A 21,354-nucleotide genomic window follows, 5' to 3' on the forward strand; every position below is an offset into this window, starting at 1 on the left:
ATTCTGGAGACCCTCGGAGCCTGTGAACTTCGTGTTTTGTCTTTTCCAGCTACAACGTGGAGAGCAGCATCTGGAACGTGGTCCCTGTGAGCCCCGCACAAATCGCCCCCCATCAGAGATACGGGCACTCGCTGGCGCTGCACCAGGTGAGCTCGGTCTCCGATTCTCTCCTTCTGTGTCTGTTCTGTGGCATCTTATAATAAGAATGTCACCCTATAATCCGGGTCACAGAACAGCGCTGGTCCCGAACTATCAGCTAGTGAGAAAGTGGATCCACATGTCATACCTAAAGTCAACCACCAGATGGCAGCAGTGCACGTCTGTACGCCACATCTCTGTATAACTGATCAGAGCGAGACAAAGCGCAGTCGTGGCTGATAACAGGGAGTAATAGATTGTAGGGCTTTTATTAAATAAAAAATACTTCACGTGACACAACCGTGATACATTGCAAAAAAACACAATAGATCAAAAACTCCAATGAGATGACAGAATCAGACACAAATCAGAAAAAAATAAACCAGAAACTGAAACAAAATGGAGAAATTCATGACCGACAAATCAGGGACAGGAAAGAAACATTGAAATAAAATAAAGAAAAAAAAAACCAAAATAACTATAACTGCAGGAATATCTCCGTAAAATAATAAATAGTATAAAATCATGTAAGACCCCCGGCCCAGCGTCATTCATACTACTATATACAACCCCAACTACATTCACACCGTCCTGTATACAATATTATATACAATATATACACTATAAACACATTATACTAAACCAAACACTATACAACACCGCAAACACAACAAAACCCTGCTGGTCCCACTGCCGCACCTTAGAGCCCCCCTTACACCACCACATTCACCCTACAACAAACCTAAACAACACAGTGTACAACATAACATTTGTTGTGTTTTTTTTTGTTTTTTGTTTTTTTAAATGTATTTATTTATTTTTTTTAATATATATACACACACCTACTCTAAAGGTACCGTCACACTAGACGATATCGCTAGCGATCCGTGACGTTGCAGCGTCCTCGCTAGCGATATCGTCCAGTGTGACAGGCAGCAGCGATCAGGCCCCTGCTGGGAGATCGCTGGTCGGGGAAGAAAGTCCAGAACTTTATTTCGTCGCTGGACTCCCCGCAGACATCGCTGAATCGGCGTGTGTGACACCGATTCAGCGATGTCTTCGCTGGTAACCAGGGTAAACATCGGGTAACTAAGCGCAGGGCCGCGCTTAGTAACCCGATGTTTACCCTGGTTACCATCCTAAAAGTAAAAAAAACAAACACTACATACTTACCTACAGCCGTCTGTCCTCCAGCGCTGTGCTCTGCACTCCTCCTGTACTGGCTGTGAGCGTCGGTCAGCCGGAAAGCAGAGCGGTGACGTCACCGCTCTGCTTTCCGGCCGCTGTGCTCACACAGACAGTACAGGAGGAGTGCAGAGCACAGCGCTGGAGGACAGACGGCTGTAGGTAAGTATCTAGTGTTTGTTTTTTTTTACTTTTAGGATGGTAACCAGGGTAAACATCGGGTTACTAAGCGCGGCCCTGTGCTTAGTTACCCGATGTTTACCCTGGTTACCGGCATCGTTGGTCGCTGGAGAGCGGTCTGTGTGACAGCTCTCCAGCGACCAAACAGCGATCCGGATCGTTGTCGGTATCGCTGCAGCGTCGCTAAGTGTGACGGTACCTTAACTATCCTGCCACCCCTGATCCAGCTCTGGCCACAAAGTTCAGGAATCATCTGAGCTAGCATCAGGCCCCAAAGTTTTTCCCCAGGCGGGGCCTGGGCCAGGCCAGATCAGTCTCTTATCACCGCCGTTGAACCCCCCAACCCCCCACCCAACCTAACTAAGACCCTCTATTATACACACTATATACAATATATACAATACACTATATACAATATATACATAAACCAACATCACAGAACACGACCTACATACTCACCACCCGAGGCTCAAGTTCGATGCCTGCAAACCTTCTATTCAGGGAACAGAAATACAAAACAAAAATCTAGGGTGTAAAGATATCAGCCCACCACCAGGATATAGGAGCGCTAACGGACTAAGGCACCCCGAAGGAGAAACCCCTCCAGAGATGGGCCGCCCTCCGGGCACCCAGACCCCCGCACTCCAGAGAACGCACCTTCACCAGGGCACCTAGGATGCTGCTACAAACTTCATCTACATGGAGGATTTTACTCTGCGTCGAAACTAAAACTCGTGCGTTCCACGTGAAATACCTGACCACTGTGCTGACTAAGAATAAAGTGGCTCGGTCCCTTCTCCCGAGGTCTCTGAACGCTCCATAGGCCCAATCGGCATAGGACAGAGTGGCCAGCCGCGGCCAACCAATGGAAGCGCCCACCCTGTTGTACACCTCTGCATTAAAGGGACAATGAAGCAGGAAGTGCTCCATGCTTTCCAGCATGGTAGCGCAAGCCTCACGGGGACAATTCCTGACCTCAGAGCTCCTGTGCTTCAAATTGTCCTTCACATACAACTTACCTTGGAAGCAGCGCCAAGTCAAGTACCAATACTTCTTGGGGATCCTGCTAGAATTTAACAAACTTAACCCAACCTCTAGATCCCGACTCGGGCAGTGCTTGAGGACCAATGGTCTCTGAAAATGCAAAAGCAAGACCCGCATGTTGAGGAGTTTCCTAGGGAGGGACCTCACTTCCCACATTCCCAGACCCCACCGGCGCATCATTTTCAGAACCGGGGTAACATAAGCCGGGAGATGCCCGTGGGGTGTGCGAAGATCCTTCAATCTTCCCCCTGTCTCCCATTCCTAGAAGAAAGGCTGAAACCATCCCTTGCAGGAGAATACCCACGGAGGAGCCCTCTCTTTCCAGAGGTTTGCCACGTTAACTTTCAAAAAGGTGTTCACTAGAAACACCACGGGGTTCACCATATTCAACCCCCCTAGTCTCCTCATGCGATAAGTGACCTCCCGTTTGACTAGGTTTAGTCTATTCCCCCATAACATCTGGAAGAACAGACTGTAGACCCGTGTCCAGAGAGGCTCCGGCAAGACACAGACGCTGCCCAGGTAGATTAGCAAGGGGAGCAGGAAAGTTTTGCACAGGTCAACCCTTTCCCTCAGGGTCAAAGACCAACCCTTCCATTGGTCCACTCTTTGGGCGACACCTTTGATTCTGCCTTCCCAGTTTTTCGTGGGGTAATCACCCTGGCCAAATTCGATGCCTAGGACTTTGGCATGTTCTTGGGGTTCGGGGAGGGTGTCCGGAAGATCAAACGTGGGATCCCCGCCTCCCAGCCAGAGACTCTCACACTTGTCCTGGTTGACCTTGGACCCGGATGCCTCCGAGTAGCTCTCCACTTCTGACATCACCACTAGAAGAAACAAAAACAGATATCATCCTTGTAGGCCACTACCCTCAGGATAGCCTCCGGCACCAACCCGCCCATCCTCACCGCCGCCAACGGTCCACAATCAACCCTTCTGAGGAAGGAATCAATCGCAAATGCGTAAAGAAAAGGGCTAAGAGGGCAGCCCTGGCGGACACCAGATCCCACCCCGAAAGGTTGTCCAATCCACCCGTTTACCAGAGAGAAGGTCTCAGCCCCTGCATATAAGGTCTTAAGCCAGTCCACAAACCCTCCAGACAGACCATACCTCAAAAGAGTGGACCAGAGGTACTCGTGGTCGACCCGATCAAAGGCTTTTGCCTGATCCAGGGTCAGCAAGAACCCCTTCCATGGGCCTGCACTGCCCCGCTCCACGGCCTCTCTGACACCTAGAAACATTTTAAAAAGGACCGCCACCCCGCTATACGGCTCGGCCGCAAGAGACCAGTAGGAGGGCCCGTGCCTCCACTCCCGCCTTGCCTTATGCATGGTTGATAGGTCGGTCAACCTGGTCTCCTGCAAAAACAAAATGTCGGCGTCAAGTTGGCCGAGAAAATGAAAGGCGGTATACCTTGCCGCTTCTGACTTTATGCTGGCAACATTAATGGTTGCCAGCGTCAACGGGGTGGGTGCCGCCATCATGATTGATTGAATTAGACAGCCTTTTTCTTCCCACCCCCAACCGTTTCACCCTCCTCCTCTGACATTGAGTTTTTAGTGTGTTTAAGACAAACAGACTCATCCATTCTCTCCTTACATACACTCTGGCCCCTGTCTGGTGGTCCTGAGGTAGTCCCCTCCCCCAGAAGGCTTTGTATTTGCCCCCCGAGAAGAAGACCCAGCGACCTCCTGAGCCCCAACAACCTTGTCCGCAACCTCCGGCCCCGGGTCCCCATCGCCCCCCTCTGGAGGGGAGTCCTGGAGGGCCCGGAACCGGTTAGAGAGATCCACCAGAGGGGGGACGGCTGGACCTTCCAATGGCACCTGGATCAGGGCTACGGAGTCAGAGGGGTCGCACTCCAAGGAGGAGGCTCGAGGCCCGGACCCCCTCTTATCCTTAGTTGTTTTCCTGTTACCCTTTTTCTTTTGCTGTGACCACTCGCCCTCTCCCTCATCCAGACTGTCACCGGATGAAGGTTCCTGGGCAGACATGGCGCCCTTTTGCTCCTCCCTTTCAAGTCTCTTGACTTCCTCGCTCAATTTGTTGTCTTTAGGATCCTCAGCTGCAAGTGAAGCACCCGGGTCAGAGTTTAGGGTCATTACTCCCTGCCCCCTGTTCCCATGGCGCTGCTCCTGCCGCCTGATATTGGATGGCGGCAGCCTGCTCCTCACCGGTTCCCTGCCTCCTCCGCCTCTGCTGGTCCCTTCACCGGCGAGATTGGTCCCGGCTTTCGCCTGTCCCACACTCGCCGCTTTCAGGACCGCATTGGCGAAGGAACGCGGACAGCGACTGAACGGGTGACCGAGGTCACCACACAAGTTACACCTAATCCTGCCACAGGTCGCAGCGATATGGCCGAGGTCCACACAGTGCGCATTTCTGGGTGGTACACTGCGCACTGAAGTGTGTGGGGCTGCCGCACCTGTGACAGACCTTAGGCTGCCCCCGGTAGAAAATCAAGATCCTGTCCCTCCCCAAAAATGTTGAGGAAGGGATATGGGTAACAGTGTTTCCTGAAACCTTCAATTTCACTATAAAGGTCCAGGCTCCTGACCAGATACCATGCTCTCCGAGGGTCTTCTCGGGAATACCGACGATGTCGCCGTATCGTCCAACCCAGGTGGAGATGTCGACACAGGAAAGTGACTCAGACACTGGTACATATTTGTGACTCTTCACCTCCCGTGCAGTCTCCTTCGTCTTCTTCCTCTTTTTCTTCTCCACTGGTTCATCCTCCCCAAAAGAAAACCAGTTTAGATCCACAGCTCTCTGATCTCCCTCAGCAGTCAACGCTCCTCCTCTTCCTGCCCAACACTCCGGCCTCTGTTCTGGGAATCCTCTGCCGTGTTGAGAGACCACTTCCCTGTTGTCGGCTCTGCCCCGACTCTCCCAGCTTGTTCCAGCACATGAGAATCCAGTCATGACCTCGTCCTCCTCCTGGGGAGAAGAGAGGCCGACTGTGGTCCTCCTCCTGGGGAGAAGAGAGGCCGACTGTGGTCCTCCTCCTGGGGAGAAGAGAGGCGGTCTGTGGTCCTCCTCCTGGGGAGAAGAGAGGCGGTCTGTGGCCCTCCTCCTGGGGAGAAGAGAGGCCGACTGTGGTCCTCCTCCTGGGGAGAAGAGAGGCGGTCTGTGGTCCTCCTCCTGGGGAGAAGAGAGGCGGTCTGTGGTCCTCCTCCTGGGGAGAAGAGAGGCGGTCTGTGGTCCTCCTCCTGGGGAGAAGAGAGGCGGTCTGTGGTCCTCCTCCTGGGGAGAAGAGAGGCGGTCTGTGGTCCTCCTCCTGGGGAGAAGAGAGGCGGTCTGTGGTCCTCCTCCTGGGGAGAAGAGAGGCGGTCTGTGGTCCTCCTCCTGGGGAGAAGAGAGGCGGTCTGTGGTCCTCCTCCGTGGGAGAAGAGAGGCGGTCTGTGGTCCTCCTCCTGGGGAGAAGAGAGGCGGTCTGTGGTCCTCCTAGCAGTGCGTAATAGAGTGCAGTCCCTCCCAGTAATGGCTGATAACAGGGAGTAGTAGAGCAGCTGTCACCTGCAGACGTCTCCTCTTCCTCCAGGTTTGCACATTTATGATTACACGCCTCTGTTGTTGGGGGAGATTATTGTGGCCCCCACACATAGGATCTGCCGGTCACACACATGGGGGCGGCTGTGATTTTCGGGCGATTGGACTCTCTGTCTGCACCTCATGAATTCATCAGCTCGTCCCCTGTCTGATTGCTTTATGGAGTAAGAACTTGTTACAGTGGTTAATCCCAGGCAGATCCCAGGTAGATCTCGGGCAGATCTCGGGCAGATCCCAGGTAGATCTCGGGCAGATCCCAGGCAGATCCCAGGCAGATCTCGGGCAGATCCCAGGTAGATCTCGGGCAGATCCCAGGTAGATCTCGGGCAGATCCCAGGTAGATCTCGGGCAGATCCCAGGTAGATCTCGGGCAGATCCCAGGTAGATCTCGGGCAGATCCCAGGTAGATCTCGGGCAGATCCCAGGTAGATCTCGGGCAGATCCCAGGTAGGTCTCGGGCAGATCACGGATCATGAGACATGACGCCTCCTTATTGTGTTTATATGGAATTCATCCACACTGTTTCAGCGATTCTTCTTATCTGACAGATTTGCGGCGGATCATCAGCGGAGCGGCGCCAGGTGACACGATCTCCCGCGAGACGCTCGCTGTCACCACGATGTAGATACATCCCAGAGACTGATACTAATCCCGGGACGACGGGCGGCTGCGAGCTCCGGCGCTGATTTATGAGCTGCGTTATCTGTCAGTTACAGATTATTCTCCTGTATGAGGAGTTATGACGGCGAGCGCCAAAGTGTAACCATGGCCGCACGACGGCGAGCAGCTCTGTGACTACTGATCAGTCTGTCTTATCCGCCAGAGCTGCACTCACTATTCTGCTGTTACATCGTGTCTTATCCTCCAGAGCTGCACTCACTATTCTGCTCTAACATCATGACTTATCCTCCAGAGCTGCACTCACTATTCTGCTCTAACATCGTGTCTTATCCTCCAGTCACCTCCAGAGCTGCACTTCTCATTCTGCTGGAGTTAGGTGACTAGCAGGTACTTTCTATTCTGTCATGTACGGAGGGGACTGTCCCCATTGGGCCCCATAGCATTGAGGAAGGCCTGGGACGTCCAGTGCTGGGCACCTCCTATATCAGCCACATAGTTTTCATTGGAACGTTCACATTGTGCGGCGTCCGTTATTCAGGTTTTCTATACTGCCTAAGGCAGGGGTGGGCAATTTATTTTCCCAAGGGGCCACAATGAGACCGTGACTGTTGTGGAGGCCGAACCGATAGGCTGAAATTAATTAAGCTCAATAATATCAACATATAATTATTAATATTAATTATCACTCAATATTGAGCAGAATTAAGTATGCTGACAATACCCTGTATATCGTCTGAACCCGAATACGGCCCCTTGTGTATATCGTATGAGGCCCGCACAGCCCCCCATGTCCACAGTAAGACCCCCATAGCCTCCCCATGTGCAGCCAAACATGCTCTATACATAAATAACTAAAAAAAGAACAACCACATACTCCCCTCGGTCCCATTCGCCGACTCTGTGCTTCTGCTCCGGCCTCAGTGTCTCCAATGCGCTGACTGGAGGACGTGGCCCGAGGCCCCTCAGCATGGATATACCGTATTATATAAGATGCACTGAACCATGAGACGCGCCTAGGTTTTTAGAGGAGGAAATTAGGGAAAAAAATTGCAGCAAAAAAGTGGTCAATTCTGTACTCCATATCCCCTATCCTGGTATATATGGTCCCCTCATCCCCATCCACATGGTCCCCTCATCCCTATCCTAGTATGCAGCCCCCATCTCCTCCTAGTATGCATGGTCTCATCCCTGTCCTGGTATGCAGAGCCCCATCCTTATGATTGGCCCCATCAGAAGACATAAAACACTCCAAACCATTACACTTACCTTCCCGGCGCTCCCTCGCAGCATCTTGTCCCGATGTCAGCAACTGCTTTATGCTTGTAATCGGCACACGGCGGGGACGTCATGAGCTGCTCCTAAGCAGAGCACAGCTGCCGAAATACTCAGTGCTCTGCACGACGGGACTGTGTGCGCAGAGATCAGTGAGCATTCATTGCTCTTCAGTAGCTTTTACGGTGTCAGCCGCCGGCTTCCTGAATATTCAGCTCCCTGGACGCACAGTCCCGGGGTGCAGAGCATGGAGTATTCCGGCAGCTGTGCTCTGCTTAGAAACATAAAGCAGCTGCAGGAACGGGAACAAGATGCTGTGAGGGAGCGCCGGGAAGGTAAGTGTAATGTTGTTTTATAAGGATGGGGCCATGCATACCAGGAGCGGAATGTGGGCCAATCATACCAAGACACTATTAAAAAGAAATGAGTATTCACTGCCCTCCACGCCCATGGGCGTGGAATGCAGGGAATATTCATTTCTCTTTAGCAGTGGGCACAGGAGTTAGTTGTGACCTGCTGCTCCGCTGACGCCGCTCCCCCACCACAGTCAAAGCCGGTACATCCGGAGAGACGCTCCCCCAGCCACGTGCACGTTGCAGACCCCACCATCCGGTGTGTAGCATTACACTCCCGCGGTCTGACTTTCCGTGTCCTCGCTTTGTTCTGGGAATCGTCGCCCTGATGCGGAGCCGCCGCTCGCTGAGACCTAATGTTTAATATCAGATTATGGTGGATAAAAACCTGTTAATCCTCTGGCCGCCATCTGCCTGTAATTACCCTCCACGGGGGGCTTCTATCCAACTTATCCCACCGTGTGCACCGCCTTCAGCGCCATCACTTATGGGGGAGACAGGCGCCACTGACACATTGTCACAATAAACCCAGAGAACGCGGATATGGAGAGGGAGGGTGACACCGGGGAAGCGGCCGGCGCCATAAATCAGCGCAGATACAAAGTGGCTAATAATCCGGGCCTGTGCCCCCAGAATCTCAGCGTCCGTCCCAGCTGGTCCGCAGCACACGACTACTACTCCAATCCTCCTGGTATTGGCAGTTCTGCCCCGGGGAAGCGGCCGGCGCCATAAATCACCGCAGATATAAAGTAGATAATAATCCGGGCCTGTGCCCCCAGAATCTCAGCGTCCGTCCCAGCTGGCCCACAGCGAACGACTACTACTCCAATCCTCCTGGTATTGGCAGTTCTGCCCCGGGGAAGCGGCCGGCGCCATAAATCACCGCAGATACAAAGTGGCTAATAATCCGGGCCTGTGCCCCCAGAATCTCAGCGTCCGTCCCAGCTGGCCCACAGCGAACGACTACTACTCCAATCCTCCTGGTGTTGGCAGTTCTGCCCCGGGGAAGCGGCCGGCGCCATAAATCACCGCAGATACAAAGTGGCTAATAATCCGGGCCTGTGCCCCCAGAATCTCAGCGTCCGTCCCAGCTGGCCCACAGCGAACGACTACTACTCCAATCCTCCTGGTATTGGCAGTTCTGCCCCGGGGAAGCGGCCGGCGCCATAAATCACCGCAGATATAAAGTAGATAATAATCCGGGCCTGTGCCCCCAGAATCTCAGCGTCCGTCCCAGCTGGTCCGCAGCACACGACTACTCCAATCCTCCTGGTGTTGGCAGTTCTGCCCACCGACGTTGTGCCGCTATGTGATATAATACCGTCCGCGTTCTTCTTCCTACAGGATGAAATCTACATGTACGGAGGGAAGATTGAGGCCGGCGGGGGGAACGTCACCAATGAGCTCTGGGTGTTCGACATCTCCAGTAAGTCGTGGAGCACGCGGACCCCGCAGGTCCTGAATCACGGGCAGCATTACGCAGTGGAGGGACACACCGCGCACATCCTGGAGCTGGAGAGCCGCGAGGTGGCCATGGTCGTCATATTCGGGTATTCCTCCATCTACGGCTACATCAGCAACGTCCAGGAGTATTACCTGCGTGAGTCCTGCACTGACCGGGGGTCCTGTGGGGGAGGGGATCGTGCATAACCCCCCAGAGGAAGGGGAGACCAGGGTTATCCAAGTGCATTTACCATAGGTGAGATGGGGCAGCGCCATGCAGGTAGATGGCCGCTGATAGCAGGTTGGCACGGGGCGCCGGGTCATGTCTTAACCCCCTTATTGTCAGCCCAGGCAGAGAGGAGTCCGCTGGCCATCATCATCATCAGTCACTAACATACATGTAACCTATCACCTGGGACTGACAGTTAGCGCTCCGCAGAGGCGACCAGTGGGCGATCGGGTCATGTCACATCCCGCGGAGTCTCAGATCAGTCACCTCCGATTATCTGTGAAAAGATCAAAGCAAGAAATGGTCACGAGCCGCGTCCTGTGAGATCTACAGCATCACCGCACATTACAGAGGAACACCGGGAAAGGCGGAATTATACGAAACCATCAGCCGCCATCATACACAATAAATGCATTACTGATCCTGAGTTACCTCCTGTATTATCCCCCAGAGCTGCACTCACTATTCTGCTGGTGCAGTCACTGTGTACATACATTACATTACTGATCCTGAGTTACATCCTGTATTATACTCCAGAGCTGCACTCACTATTCTGCTGGTACAGTCACTGTGTACATACATTACATTACTGATCCTGAGTTACATCCTGTATTATACCCCAGAGCTGCACTCACTATTCTGCTGGTGCAGTCACTGTGTACATACATTACATTACTGATCCTGAGTTACCTCCTGTATTATACTCCAGAGCTGCACTCACTATTCTGCTGGTGCAGTCACTGTGTACATACATTACATTACTGATCCTGAGTTACATCCTGTATTATACTCCAGAGCTGCACTCACTATTCTGCTGGTGCAGTCACTGTGTACATACATTACATTACTGATCCTGAGTTACATCCTGTATTATACCCCAGAGCTGCACTCACTATTCTCTGGGTGGTGCAGTCTCTGTGAACATACGTTACTGATCCTGAGTTACATCCTGTATTATACCCCAGAGCTGCGCTCACTATTCTGCTGGTGCAGTCACTGTGTACATACATTACATTACTGATCCTGAGTTACATCCTGTATTATACTCCAGAGCTGCACTCAGTATTCTGCTGGTGCAGTCACTGTGTACATACATTACATTACTGATCCTGAGTTACATCCTGTATTATACTCCAGAGCTGCACTCACTATTCTGCTGGTGCAGTCACTGTGTACATACATTACATTACTGATCCTGAGTTACATCCTGTATTATACTCCAGAGCTGCACTCACTATTCTGCTGGTGCAGTCACTGTGTACATACATTACATTACTGATCCTGAGTTACCTCCTGTATTATACTCCAGAGCTGCACTCACTATTCTGCTGGTGCAGTCACTGTGTACATACATTACATTACTGATCCTGAGTTACCTCCTGTATTATACTCCAGAGCTGCACTCACTATTCTGCTGGTGCAGTCACTGTGTACATACATTACATTACTGATCCTGAGTTACATCCTGTATTATACCCCAGAGCTGCACTCACAATTCTGCTGGTGTAGTCACTGTGTACATACATTACATTACTGATCCTGAGTTACATCCTGTATTATACTCCAGAGCTGCACTCACTATTCTGCTGGTGCAGTCACTGTGTACATACATTACATTACTGATCCTGAGTTACATCCTGTATTATACCCCAGAGCTGCACTCACTATTCTGCTGGTGCAGTCACTGTGTACATACATTACATTACTGATCCTGAGTTACCTCCTGTATTATACTCCAGAGCTGCACTCACTATTCTGCTGGTGCAGTCATTGTGTACATACATTACATTACTGATCCTGAGTTACATCCTGTATTATACCCCAGAGCTGCACTCACTATTCTGCTGGTGCAGTCACTGTGTAACTACATTACTGATCCTGAGTTACATCCTGTAGTATACCCCAGAGCTGCGCTCACTATTCTGCTGGTGCAGTCACTGTGTACATACATTACATTACTAATCCTGAGTTACATCCTGTATTATACCCCAGAGCTGCACTCACTATTCTGCTGGAGCAGTCACTGTGTACATACATTACATTACTGATCCTGAGTTACCTCCTGTATTATACCCCAGAGCTGCGCTCACTATTCTGCTGGTGCAGTCACTGTGTACATACATTACATTACTAATCCTGAGTTACATCCTGTATTATACTACAGAGCTGCGCTCACTATTCTGCTGGTGCAGTCACTGTGCACATACATTACGTTACTGATCCTGAGTTACATCCTGTATTATACTCCAGAGCTGCACTCACTATTCTGCTGGTGCAGTCACTGTGTACATATATTACATTACTGATCCTGAGTTACATCCTGTATTATACTCCAGAGCTGCACTCACTATTCTGCTGGTGCAGTCACTGTGTACATACATTACATTACTGATCCTGAGTTACATCCTGTATTATACTCCAGAGCTGCACTCACTATTCTGCTGGTGCGGTCACTGTGTACATACATTACTGATCCTGAGTTACATCCTGTATTATACCCCAGAGCTGCGCTCACTATTCTGCTGGTGGACGCTTTGTGTCTTGATTTTGGCCGCTGTCCCTTTATTTCTGCAGTGTTCTGTTCTTCTTCTCTGGTCCATTCTCAGTAATGGATGAAGTCCTTCATTGTGAGCGCAGGGGTTAATGGTTGGGGGGTCCCTACATAAGTGCGGACCCCCACCCTCTCGCCGTGGACGATGCCAGGGACGATGAGTGCCCTTTCTTCCTGCGCTCCCTGTAATGGCTGCCAGCGCCGTCATAAATCTCTGGAGGGGAATTATATGGAGAGTTTTACTCACTTGGATCATAAAGCTTTTCCTTTTTTTTCACTTCAGTCCAGAGGGAAATTTATTTTGGTTTCGGTTAGAAATATCTCATAAAATCTCCGCGGCGCTGAGTGAGAGGCTCAAGGTGACTCGTGGTGCGGCCGATCCTGCCAGGCGGAGGGTGGGGGTTATACTGTGGACGCACAGGCCTCCATTACACGGTCCAATGTGTCCCAACAGAGGGCACAGCACGGGGCCACAGAGGGCACAGCACGGGGCCACAGAGGGCACAGCACGGGGCCACAGAGGGCACAGCACGGGGCCACAGAGGGCACAGCACGGGGCCACAGAGGGCACAGCACGGGGCCACAGAGGGCACAGCACGGGGCCACAGGGGGCACAGCACGGGGCCACAGGGGGCACAGCACGGGGCCACAGTGGGAACAGCACGGGGCCACAGAGGGCACAGCACGGGGCCACAGAGGGCACAGCACGGGGCCACAGAGGGCACAGCACGGGGCCACAGAGGGCACAGCACGGGGCCACAGTGGGCACAGCACGGGGCCACAGTGGGCACAGCACGGGGCCACAGTGGGCACAGCACGGGGCCACAGTGGGCACAGCACGGGGCCACAGTGGGCACAGCACGGGGCCACAGTGGGCACAGCACGGGGCCACAGAGGGCACAGCACGGGGCCACAGAGGGCACAGCACGGGGCCACAGAGGGCACAGCACGGGGCCACAGTGGGCACAGCACGGGGCCACAGTGGGCACAGCACGGGGCCACAGTGGGCACAGCACGGGGCCACAGCACGGGGTCACAGCACGGGGCCACAGCAGGGGGCACAGCACGGGGCCACAGCAGGGGGCACAGCACGGGGCCACAGGGGGCACAGCACGGGGCCACAGGGGGCAAAGCACGGGGTCACAGCAGGGGGCACAGCACGGGGCCACAGGGGGCACAGCACGGGGCCACAGCGCCAGTCGACAGAGGGCACAGGATGGGGGCACAGGAGGCACAGCACGGGGCCAAGGGGCACAGCGCCGGTCCACAGAGGGCACAGCATGGGGCCCCAGAAGGCACAGCGCCGGTCCGCAGAGGGCACAGTAGCTTTTCCCCATCGCCGTCCCTTGTGGTCTAGGGTAGTTAATGATCTCGTCTGTGGTTTGGGATGATGAAGCTGTTAATGGGGACAGCTCTGGTGGTCTGGAAAGTGAAGGGGTTAATGATGGCGACTCTGGGGTCTGGCGTGGTGATGAGCTTTATGGGGTCATCCCTGGTGGTCTTTTGGTGGTTATCAGATCATGTCACGCCACATTGGTTTTACTGAAATTTTCATGTAATCCTTGTAAAACTGGAACACGAGACCCTCAATGCTGCGCGGCAGGCGGCCAATCTAACCGTTTATACGATTATAATCTCTGGTTCCACCTGCTTGCTGATGGTTTCCTCACTCCTAACACCTTCTTGACTGTTTCCTTTCTATGGCTATTTTTCAGGGTCCAACACGTGGCTGGTGCCGGAGACGCGGGGGGCCATTGTACAAGGAGGTTACGGCCACACCAGCGTGTATGACCCCATCACCAAGTCTGTGTACGTGCATGGAGGATATAAGGCCCTGCCAGGGAACAAGTACGGCCTTGTGGACGACCTGTACCGATACGAAGTCAATATCAGGACATGGTGGGTTCATAATCACAGGACGGTGCATAGAGTGCAAGCTCCTGGGCCCATAAAGTCACAGGACGGTGCATAGAGTGCAAGCTCCTGTGCCCATAAAGTCACAGGACGGTGCATAGAGTGCAAGCTCCTGGGCCCATAGTCACAGGACGGTGCATAGAGTGCAAGCTCCTGGGCCCATAGTCACAGGACGGTGCATAGAGTGCAAGCTCCTGGGCCCATAGTCACAGGACGGTGTATAGAGTGCAAGCTCCTGGGCCCATAAAGTCACAGGACGGTGCATAGAGTGCAAGCTCCTGGGCCCATAAAGTCACAGGACGGTGCATAGAGTGCAAGCTCCTGGGCCCATAAAGTCACAGGACGGTGCATAGAGTGCAAGCTCCTGTGCCCATAAAGTCACAGGACGGTGCATAGAGTGCAAGCTCCTGTGCCCATAAAGTCACAGGACGGTGCATAGAGTGCAAGCTCCTGGGCCCATAGTCACAGGACGGTGCATAGAGTGCAAGCTCCTGTGCCCATAAAGTCACAGGACGGTGCATAGAGTGCAAGCTCCTGGGCCCATAGTCACAGGACGGTGTATAGAGTGCAAGCTCCTGGGCCCATAAAGTCACAGGACGGTGCATAGAGTGCAAGCTCCTGGGCCCATAGTCACAGGACGGTGCATAGAGTGCAAGCTCCTGGGCCCATAGTCACAGGACGGTGCATAGAGTGCAAGCTCCTGGGCCCATAGTCACAGGACGGTGCATAGAGTGCAAGCTCCTGGGCCACTGCCTGGCGCACAGTGTAGTCAGCTGATATTCTGTGTAACGACCTGCGCGCCGGCGTCTTGTGATTTTGGTCTTTGGAGGCTGCAGGATGGTTTGTTACAGTGTGTCAGGTTTCCAATACACAGTAATTACTGTCAATGCATTCCTATTCCTCACAGCTGGGCGTTTGTTACAATGTATCCAGTCTGGATGATTTAAACAGCGACAGTTTGTTACAATGTGTCAGTTCAGAGATGTATTTTAGTCTGGAGTTCATACATCACAGGGGTTTGTGTAGACCGGATGAAATTGTAACAAACCCTCAGAAGTGTGAATAGGACACTAGGGTTGTCCACTTTTTGGGGACATTTTTTTTTTTGCTTAAGTGTATGAGTTTGGGGCTAAAATTCTTTTTTTCAGGCTCTTTATTTTGCGGCACACTTTGATGCGGTAATAATCTGGGAGAAGCCCAGAAAGGACCAACCAGGGTCACCAGCTGTAGACGGAGCTCACTGGCAGACATACAGTTTACTCATTCTGCAGCCAGCAATAGTCAGCGCCGCACGGCGGTTGTAGAGCGGAAACGCTGCAACATTAATAATGAAAACCAAATACAAAAACACATTGTAGCCTAAAATAAATCCATTCACGTAAGAAAAGATCTTGATCCTGATCTGTGGGCTGTTCCGTTTTTTGGCCCCTGAGGGCCGACAGCTAGCAGAGGTCCTGACAATTGTAGAGTCCGTTAGGAAGCTGCGGGGAACCTCGGACCATACTGTATTAATGGAGGGAGCGCGGCGTGATCAGGGGAAGCCGCCGCCGTCTTCTGTTCGCTGTGTGACCCCCCCCCTCTGGGGTCTGGTTGTCACCTTGCTGCTGCTCTTAAAGCATGTGGGGCTTTCTGCAGGCGGCGTGTTAACGTTTAGGAGTCCAGTGGGCGGTCCTGCTCAGTGACTGACAGCTACTTCTGCCCGCCCCCTGGACTCCTGGGCACAGAAGGAGCAGAGATTTCATACGATTGAATCCTTTCTTCCTGTACATGACCCGTCTCCGCTGCCCCCGCTCAATGTGGCAGGATCCCTTTAAGTTCCAGCTGTGCCGTGGTCCAGCAGCGCGGGGGTTAAGCAGGCTCACATCTGCGCTTTGCTTGGCAGACTTGGGATTAGATTGCACAAACACGGCCGTAAGCTCCTGATCCCGCGGATCCTGACGGGACGACTGTCCGCAGCGCTTCACGCCGCTCACATTGACCTTTTCTTCCCAGCGCCTCTTTGATTACTCTCCGTCTCTCGCTACATTCTCAATCACTGGTTTAATTTGTGCTTAGAGAGGCCACGACACCCCCACCTGACCGGGGGTCCGACTACTGGGGGAGGGGGATAGTGTCTGGGGGCCTCAGCTTGGATTTTCCTCTGCTTCATGATGTGTAAGGGTGCACTTCCCCTTTAAGAAGCGGTTGCAGGGCGCAGGCTTAAAGGTGCCGCACCGCTGGTCATCTGCAGATTGTGCGGCATGTTCCCTGCTCATTTGGTGCAGGACTCCTGGACGATTAACCCCCGGAGCAGCGCTCACTGACCGAAGGTTTATTCATAAGCCACAGTGTAACGTGCGTCCACCGCGGGGCGAGAATTAAGCAAATCTGTTACCCCAGAAAGGGCACCTCCGGCCCCGGGCACGCCGACCTTTCCACACTCAGTGTCTCCTTATAGTTTGACCTTCTTGGTTGCGGTTTACGGTTTTCCGTACGGTGACGGGTCCGCGGCCTCACGGCGTCTCCTCCGGGGTCACAGCATCCTCACATCTCACACGCAGAAGCTGCAGGTTTGGACTTAAGATTTCAACGTTTCTGCTTGTTGTCAGTGAATGGGAAGTGAGCACCCCAACTGCCCTGTTACTTCTCACAGCTGAGGGTTTGTTACTGTCCTCTCCAAATAATCCTCAGTAGCTGCGGCTAGTGACGGCATCCCTGCAGGTCCAGAGTGTGGAAGGGGACAATGGTGACGGCGTCCCTGTTATCTATGCAGAACTCCACACTCGTAACAGGAACAGCTGCTCTGGAGGTGACAGAAGATCTGTAACATGAGAATTAAGAATGCTGCTCTGGAGGTGACAGAAGATCTATAACATGAGAATTAAGAATGCTGCTCTGGAGGTGACAGAAGATCTGTAACTGGAGAATTAAGAATGCTGCTCTGGAGGTGACGATCTGTAACCGGAGAATTAAGAATGCTGCTCTGGAGGTGACAGAAGATCTGTAACCGGAGAATTAAGAATGCTGCTCTGGAGGTGACAGAAGATCTGTAACCGGAGAATTAAGAATGCTGCTCTGGAGGTGACAGAAGATCTGTAACTGGAGAATTAAGAATGCTGCTCTGGAGATGACCGAAGATCTGTAACCGGAGAATTAAGAATGCTGCTCTGGAGGTGACAGAAGATCTGTAACTGGAGAATTAAGAATGCTGCTCTGGAGGTGACGATCTGTAACCGGAGAATTAAGAATGCTGCTCTGGAGGTGACAGAAGATCTGTAACATGAGAATTAAGAATGCTGCTCTGGAGGTGACAGAAGATCTGTAACATGAGAATTAAGAATGCTACTCTGGAGGTGACAGAAGATCTGTAACATGAGAATTAAGAATGCTGCTCTGGAGGTGACAGAAGATCTGTAACATGAGAATTAAGAATGCTGCTCTGGAGGTGAGAGAAGATCTGTAACATGAGAATTAAGAATGCTGCTCTGGAGGTGACCGAAGATCTGTAACAGTAGAATTAAGAATGCTGCTCTGGAGGTGACAAGATCTGTAACAGAATTAAGAAAAGAATGCTGCTATGAAGGTGAGAAAAGATTTGTAACAGTAGAATAAAGAATACTGCTCAGGAGGTGATGGGAAGTATGTAATAGAAGAATTAGGAATGCTGCTCTGGGGGTGATGGATGAACAATAGAATAGTAACAAGGGGAGAGGTGCGCTCGTGCTGTGTGTAGCTCTCTGGAACACTGTAACAAACCCCAAGCTGTGCGGTGTTGGATCAGGACAGGTTCCGGCCTCCGGGCCGAGGCTGCATTCAGTGCCGGAGCAGAGATCTTGAGGACGTGGTGTTATGTCTGTGGTTACCTCTGACTTCTCCCTCTTTTCCAGGATGATCCTGAAGGAGAGCGCTCTGTCGCGGTACCTGCACTCCTCGGTGCTGATCAGCGGCGCCATGCTGGTGTTTGGTGGGAATACGCACAACGACACGTCCCTGAGCAACGGCGCCAAGTGCTTCTCCGCTGACTTCCTGGCCTACGACATCGGTGAGTGCCCCGGGCCCCAGATTAGCAGGGCCAGAATTAACCCTTTCCCCGAGCTCATCATTCCTTTAATCCGGTATCTCTGTGGCCAGTCCGGCTCCGGATTATCGGACAGGTGTAACAAGTGCTGCCTGCAGCTATTGGGCTTATCAGTGCCGGATTACAGGAGTTCTGCAGGAACAGTGATGGGGGTCTTGTGAGTTCTGCTCCGCAGGGTTAGTGTCTTCCCAATATGTTTCCCCGTCCCTCAGATGACCGAGCGCCGCACATTTATCACCGCAGGAAGTCAGTCGTCTCCATAGCTGTAAGGACCCTGCGCTCCATGTATAACAACGGGGGTTAGACCGCGGCGACAGCGCCGAAAAACAGTGGTGAAGCCCTGGTGTAGGAGCAGAACAGTGACCGCAGCTCTGGAGGTGACTGGAGGATAAGACATGATGTAAGAATATAAGAGCAGAGTGAGTGCAGCTCTGGAGGTGACTGGAGGGCTATAATTCATCGCTCGGCTCTGGACCCTACAATTGCAGCTGTGGGATTGGCTGTTGATCGGCCACTTGGTGGCCCCGTTTCTCACGATGGCGGGGGCAGTAATGGATGCTCTCAGACAATGGGGCTGTTGATTTCCTGCTCCTTTCTGTTGATAGTAAATGACGCCACACATCCCTCTTGCGCCCGAGGAAGCAGCGAGCTGCTGTTTTGCGCGCGGCTTTCGGCTCCGCACTATTGTGCCGCTTCCTCCTCTCCATTATTAGGAGCTTTTCTCCGGCTCCGATCGGTAATGACCGTGTTCAGCGAGCACTCCGCCGCCATTAATGGGAGGCTTGATTAGCTGGGATTGGCGAGCCGAGCCGCCGTCAGGTGTCGGAGCGTCCGCGGCAATCAGCGCCAAGTGAAAGCCTCGTTCCCCGCGCACTCCTCCGATAGCGGAGCGCTTCATCCCATTAGCTCCGCGGAGCCGCCCTCATTTTACAAGCGCCATTCATCCCGGAGCACAAAGCCGCCCGGATTGTTATGTTCACAGATGAAGCCACTTTACCTCCGCGCCATTGTGTCCGGGAAAAGCAGGGCTCATTTACCAGCGAATCGTTACATGGGACTGCGACTGTTTACAGAATGAATCATCGGCCGCCACCAGAACGGCGCTAAATAGATGGATTAGATTTAATAAGTCGCCATCGCTTCCCGATGAAAGGAGAGCGGCAGAAGCAGTATGTTGTGTCCCAGCAAAAAATAGAAGCAAGAAAAATACGGAAACGCCGATTCCTCTTAAAGGGGAAATGTCTATTTATACGGCTGGTGAAAAGTAGGGGCTGCATTCTACACCAGTCCACCAGGGGGCATCACGTAACAATGCAGTGCAGGCTCATGCCTCTGAATGTGGGGACGCTCCCTATAGTGTGGGGGGTCGGTGCCCTGAAAGTTACTACTCCCATCATCCTCTTTTCACGAGCTGCAGGTTATGAGGGAGCATCAGGCTGTGTTCACACTGACATTTTTAGGTTTTTTGGAACTGATCCTTCCCCTAATCGCCATCAAAAACTGTTTGTAAAACTCTTCCAAGACAAGTCAAATCCACGGCTGATAGAAGAAAGAACGTGGTCGGTGGTGTGAAGCTGATCCTGCAGGAAACCTCTGTCCGACCGCACGGCTGCCGACGCCAAAACCCCCCCGACGCCGCATCCGTGTGCACACGCCATCTATAGGACGAACTTTCTGTAATGGCTGCTCCGGCGGTGGTGTCATCATTTCTGTGGCAGCTCCACCACTGGCATCTTCTCCTTTCTGCTATTTCTATTAACCGCATGGAAGTTTCCTAAGCATGAAGTAGTGAAAAGAGGCCACATGAGCTGGGACATGAGCGCAGACATTTTACACTGCTGTGCACTGTGCTGATTTTATGCAATGCTTTTGTGGAGATTTTTCCAGTAGAATCCAGACAGAATCTGCCTTAAAAAGATGCGATGTGCGCATACCCTTGCAAGAGTTTGAGCCTACCACCCCACCCATCCTCTCCACAGTGCTGCACCGCCCTACATCTCCTCCTCATCTGTCTACCATCCTACCTGTCCTCTCCACAGTGCTGCACCACCCTACATCTCCTCCTCATCTGTCTACCATCCTACCCGTCCTCTCCACAGTGCTGCACCACTTTACATCTCCTCCTCATCTCTACAACCCTACCCGTCCTCTCCACAGTGCTGCACCACCGTACATCTCCTCCTCATCTCTATCACTTACCCATCCTCTCCACAGTGCTGCACCGCCCTACATCTCCTCCTTATCTGTCAATCACTTTTCCTTCTTCTCCACAGTTCTGCACAGCCCTCCATCTCCTCCTCATGTCTACCACCCTACCCGTCCTCTCCACAGTGCTGCACCACCCTACATCTCCTCATCATCTCTACCACCCTACCTGTCCTCTCCACAATGCTGCACCACTCTACATCTCATCTGCCTACCAACCTACCCGTCCTCTCCTCAGTACTGTACCGCCCTCCATCTCCTCTTTATCTGTCTACCACTCTGTCTTCTCCACAGTGCTGCACCACCCTACATCTCCTCATCTCTGGAGAGGACGGGTAGGTGGTAGGCAGAGATGAGGAGGAGATGTAGGGTGGTGCAGCACTGTGGAGAGGACGGGTAGGTGGTAGACACAGTGCTGCACCACCCTACATCTCCTCCTCCTCTGTCTACCACCCTACCTGTCCTCTCCAGTGCTGCACCACCCTACATCTCCTCCTCATCTGTCTACCATCCTACCTGTCCTCTCCACAGTGCTGCACCACCCTACATCTCTTCCTCATCTGTCTACCATCCTACCCATCCTCTCCACAGTGCTGCACCACCCTACATC

At 52.6% G+C, this 21,354-nt stretch overlaps 1 protein-coding gene across 4 annotated transcripts in view; it reads left to right on the plus strand.

Moving 5' to 3' along the window:
• The window catches only part of ATRNL1 (attractin like 1), a 635,347-nt gene that overhangs the window by 93,408 nt on the left and 520,585 nt on the right, over positions 1-21,354 (plus strand). For all 4 annotated transcript variants that reach the window (XR_011318566.1, XR_011318567.1, XM_069754362.1 and 1 more), the window contains exons 7-10: positions 50-146; positions 9,690-9,945; positions 14,284-14,467; positions 18,349-18,503. Coding sequence is in view for 2 of the 4 variants with exons in the window: in XM_069754362.1 (XP_069610463.1) it covers positions 50-146; positions 9,690-9,945; positions 14,284-14,467; positions 18,349-18,503 (692 nt within the window). In the remaining 2 variants the exon portion in view is untranslated. The remainder of the gene's footprint in view (positions 1-49; positions 147-9,689; positions 9,946-14,283; positions 14,468-18,348; positions 18,504-21,354) is intronic.

The sequence above is a fragment of the Ranitomeya imitator genome, chromosome 2, assembly GCF_032444005.1.
Source record: "Ranitomeya imitator isolate aRanImi1 chromosome 2, aRanImi1.pri, whole genome shotgun sequence".
NCBI lineage: Eukaryota > Metazoa > Chordata > Amphibia > Anura > Dendrobatidae > Ranitomeya > Ranitomeya imitator.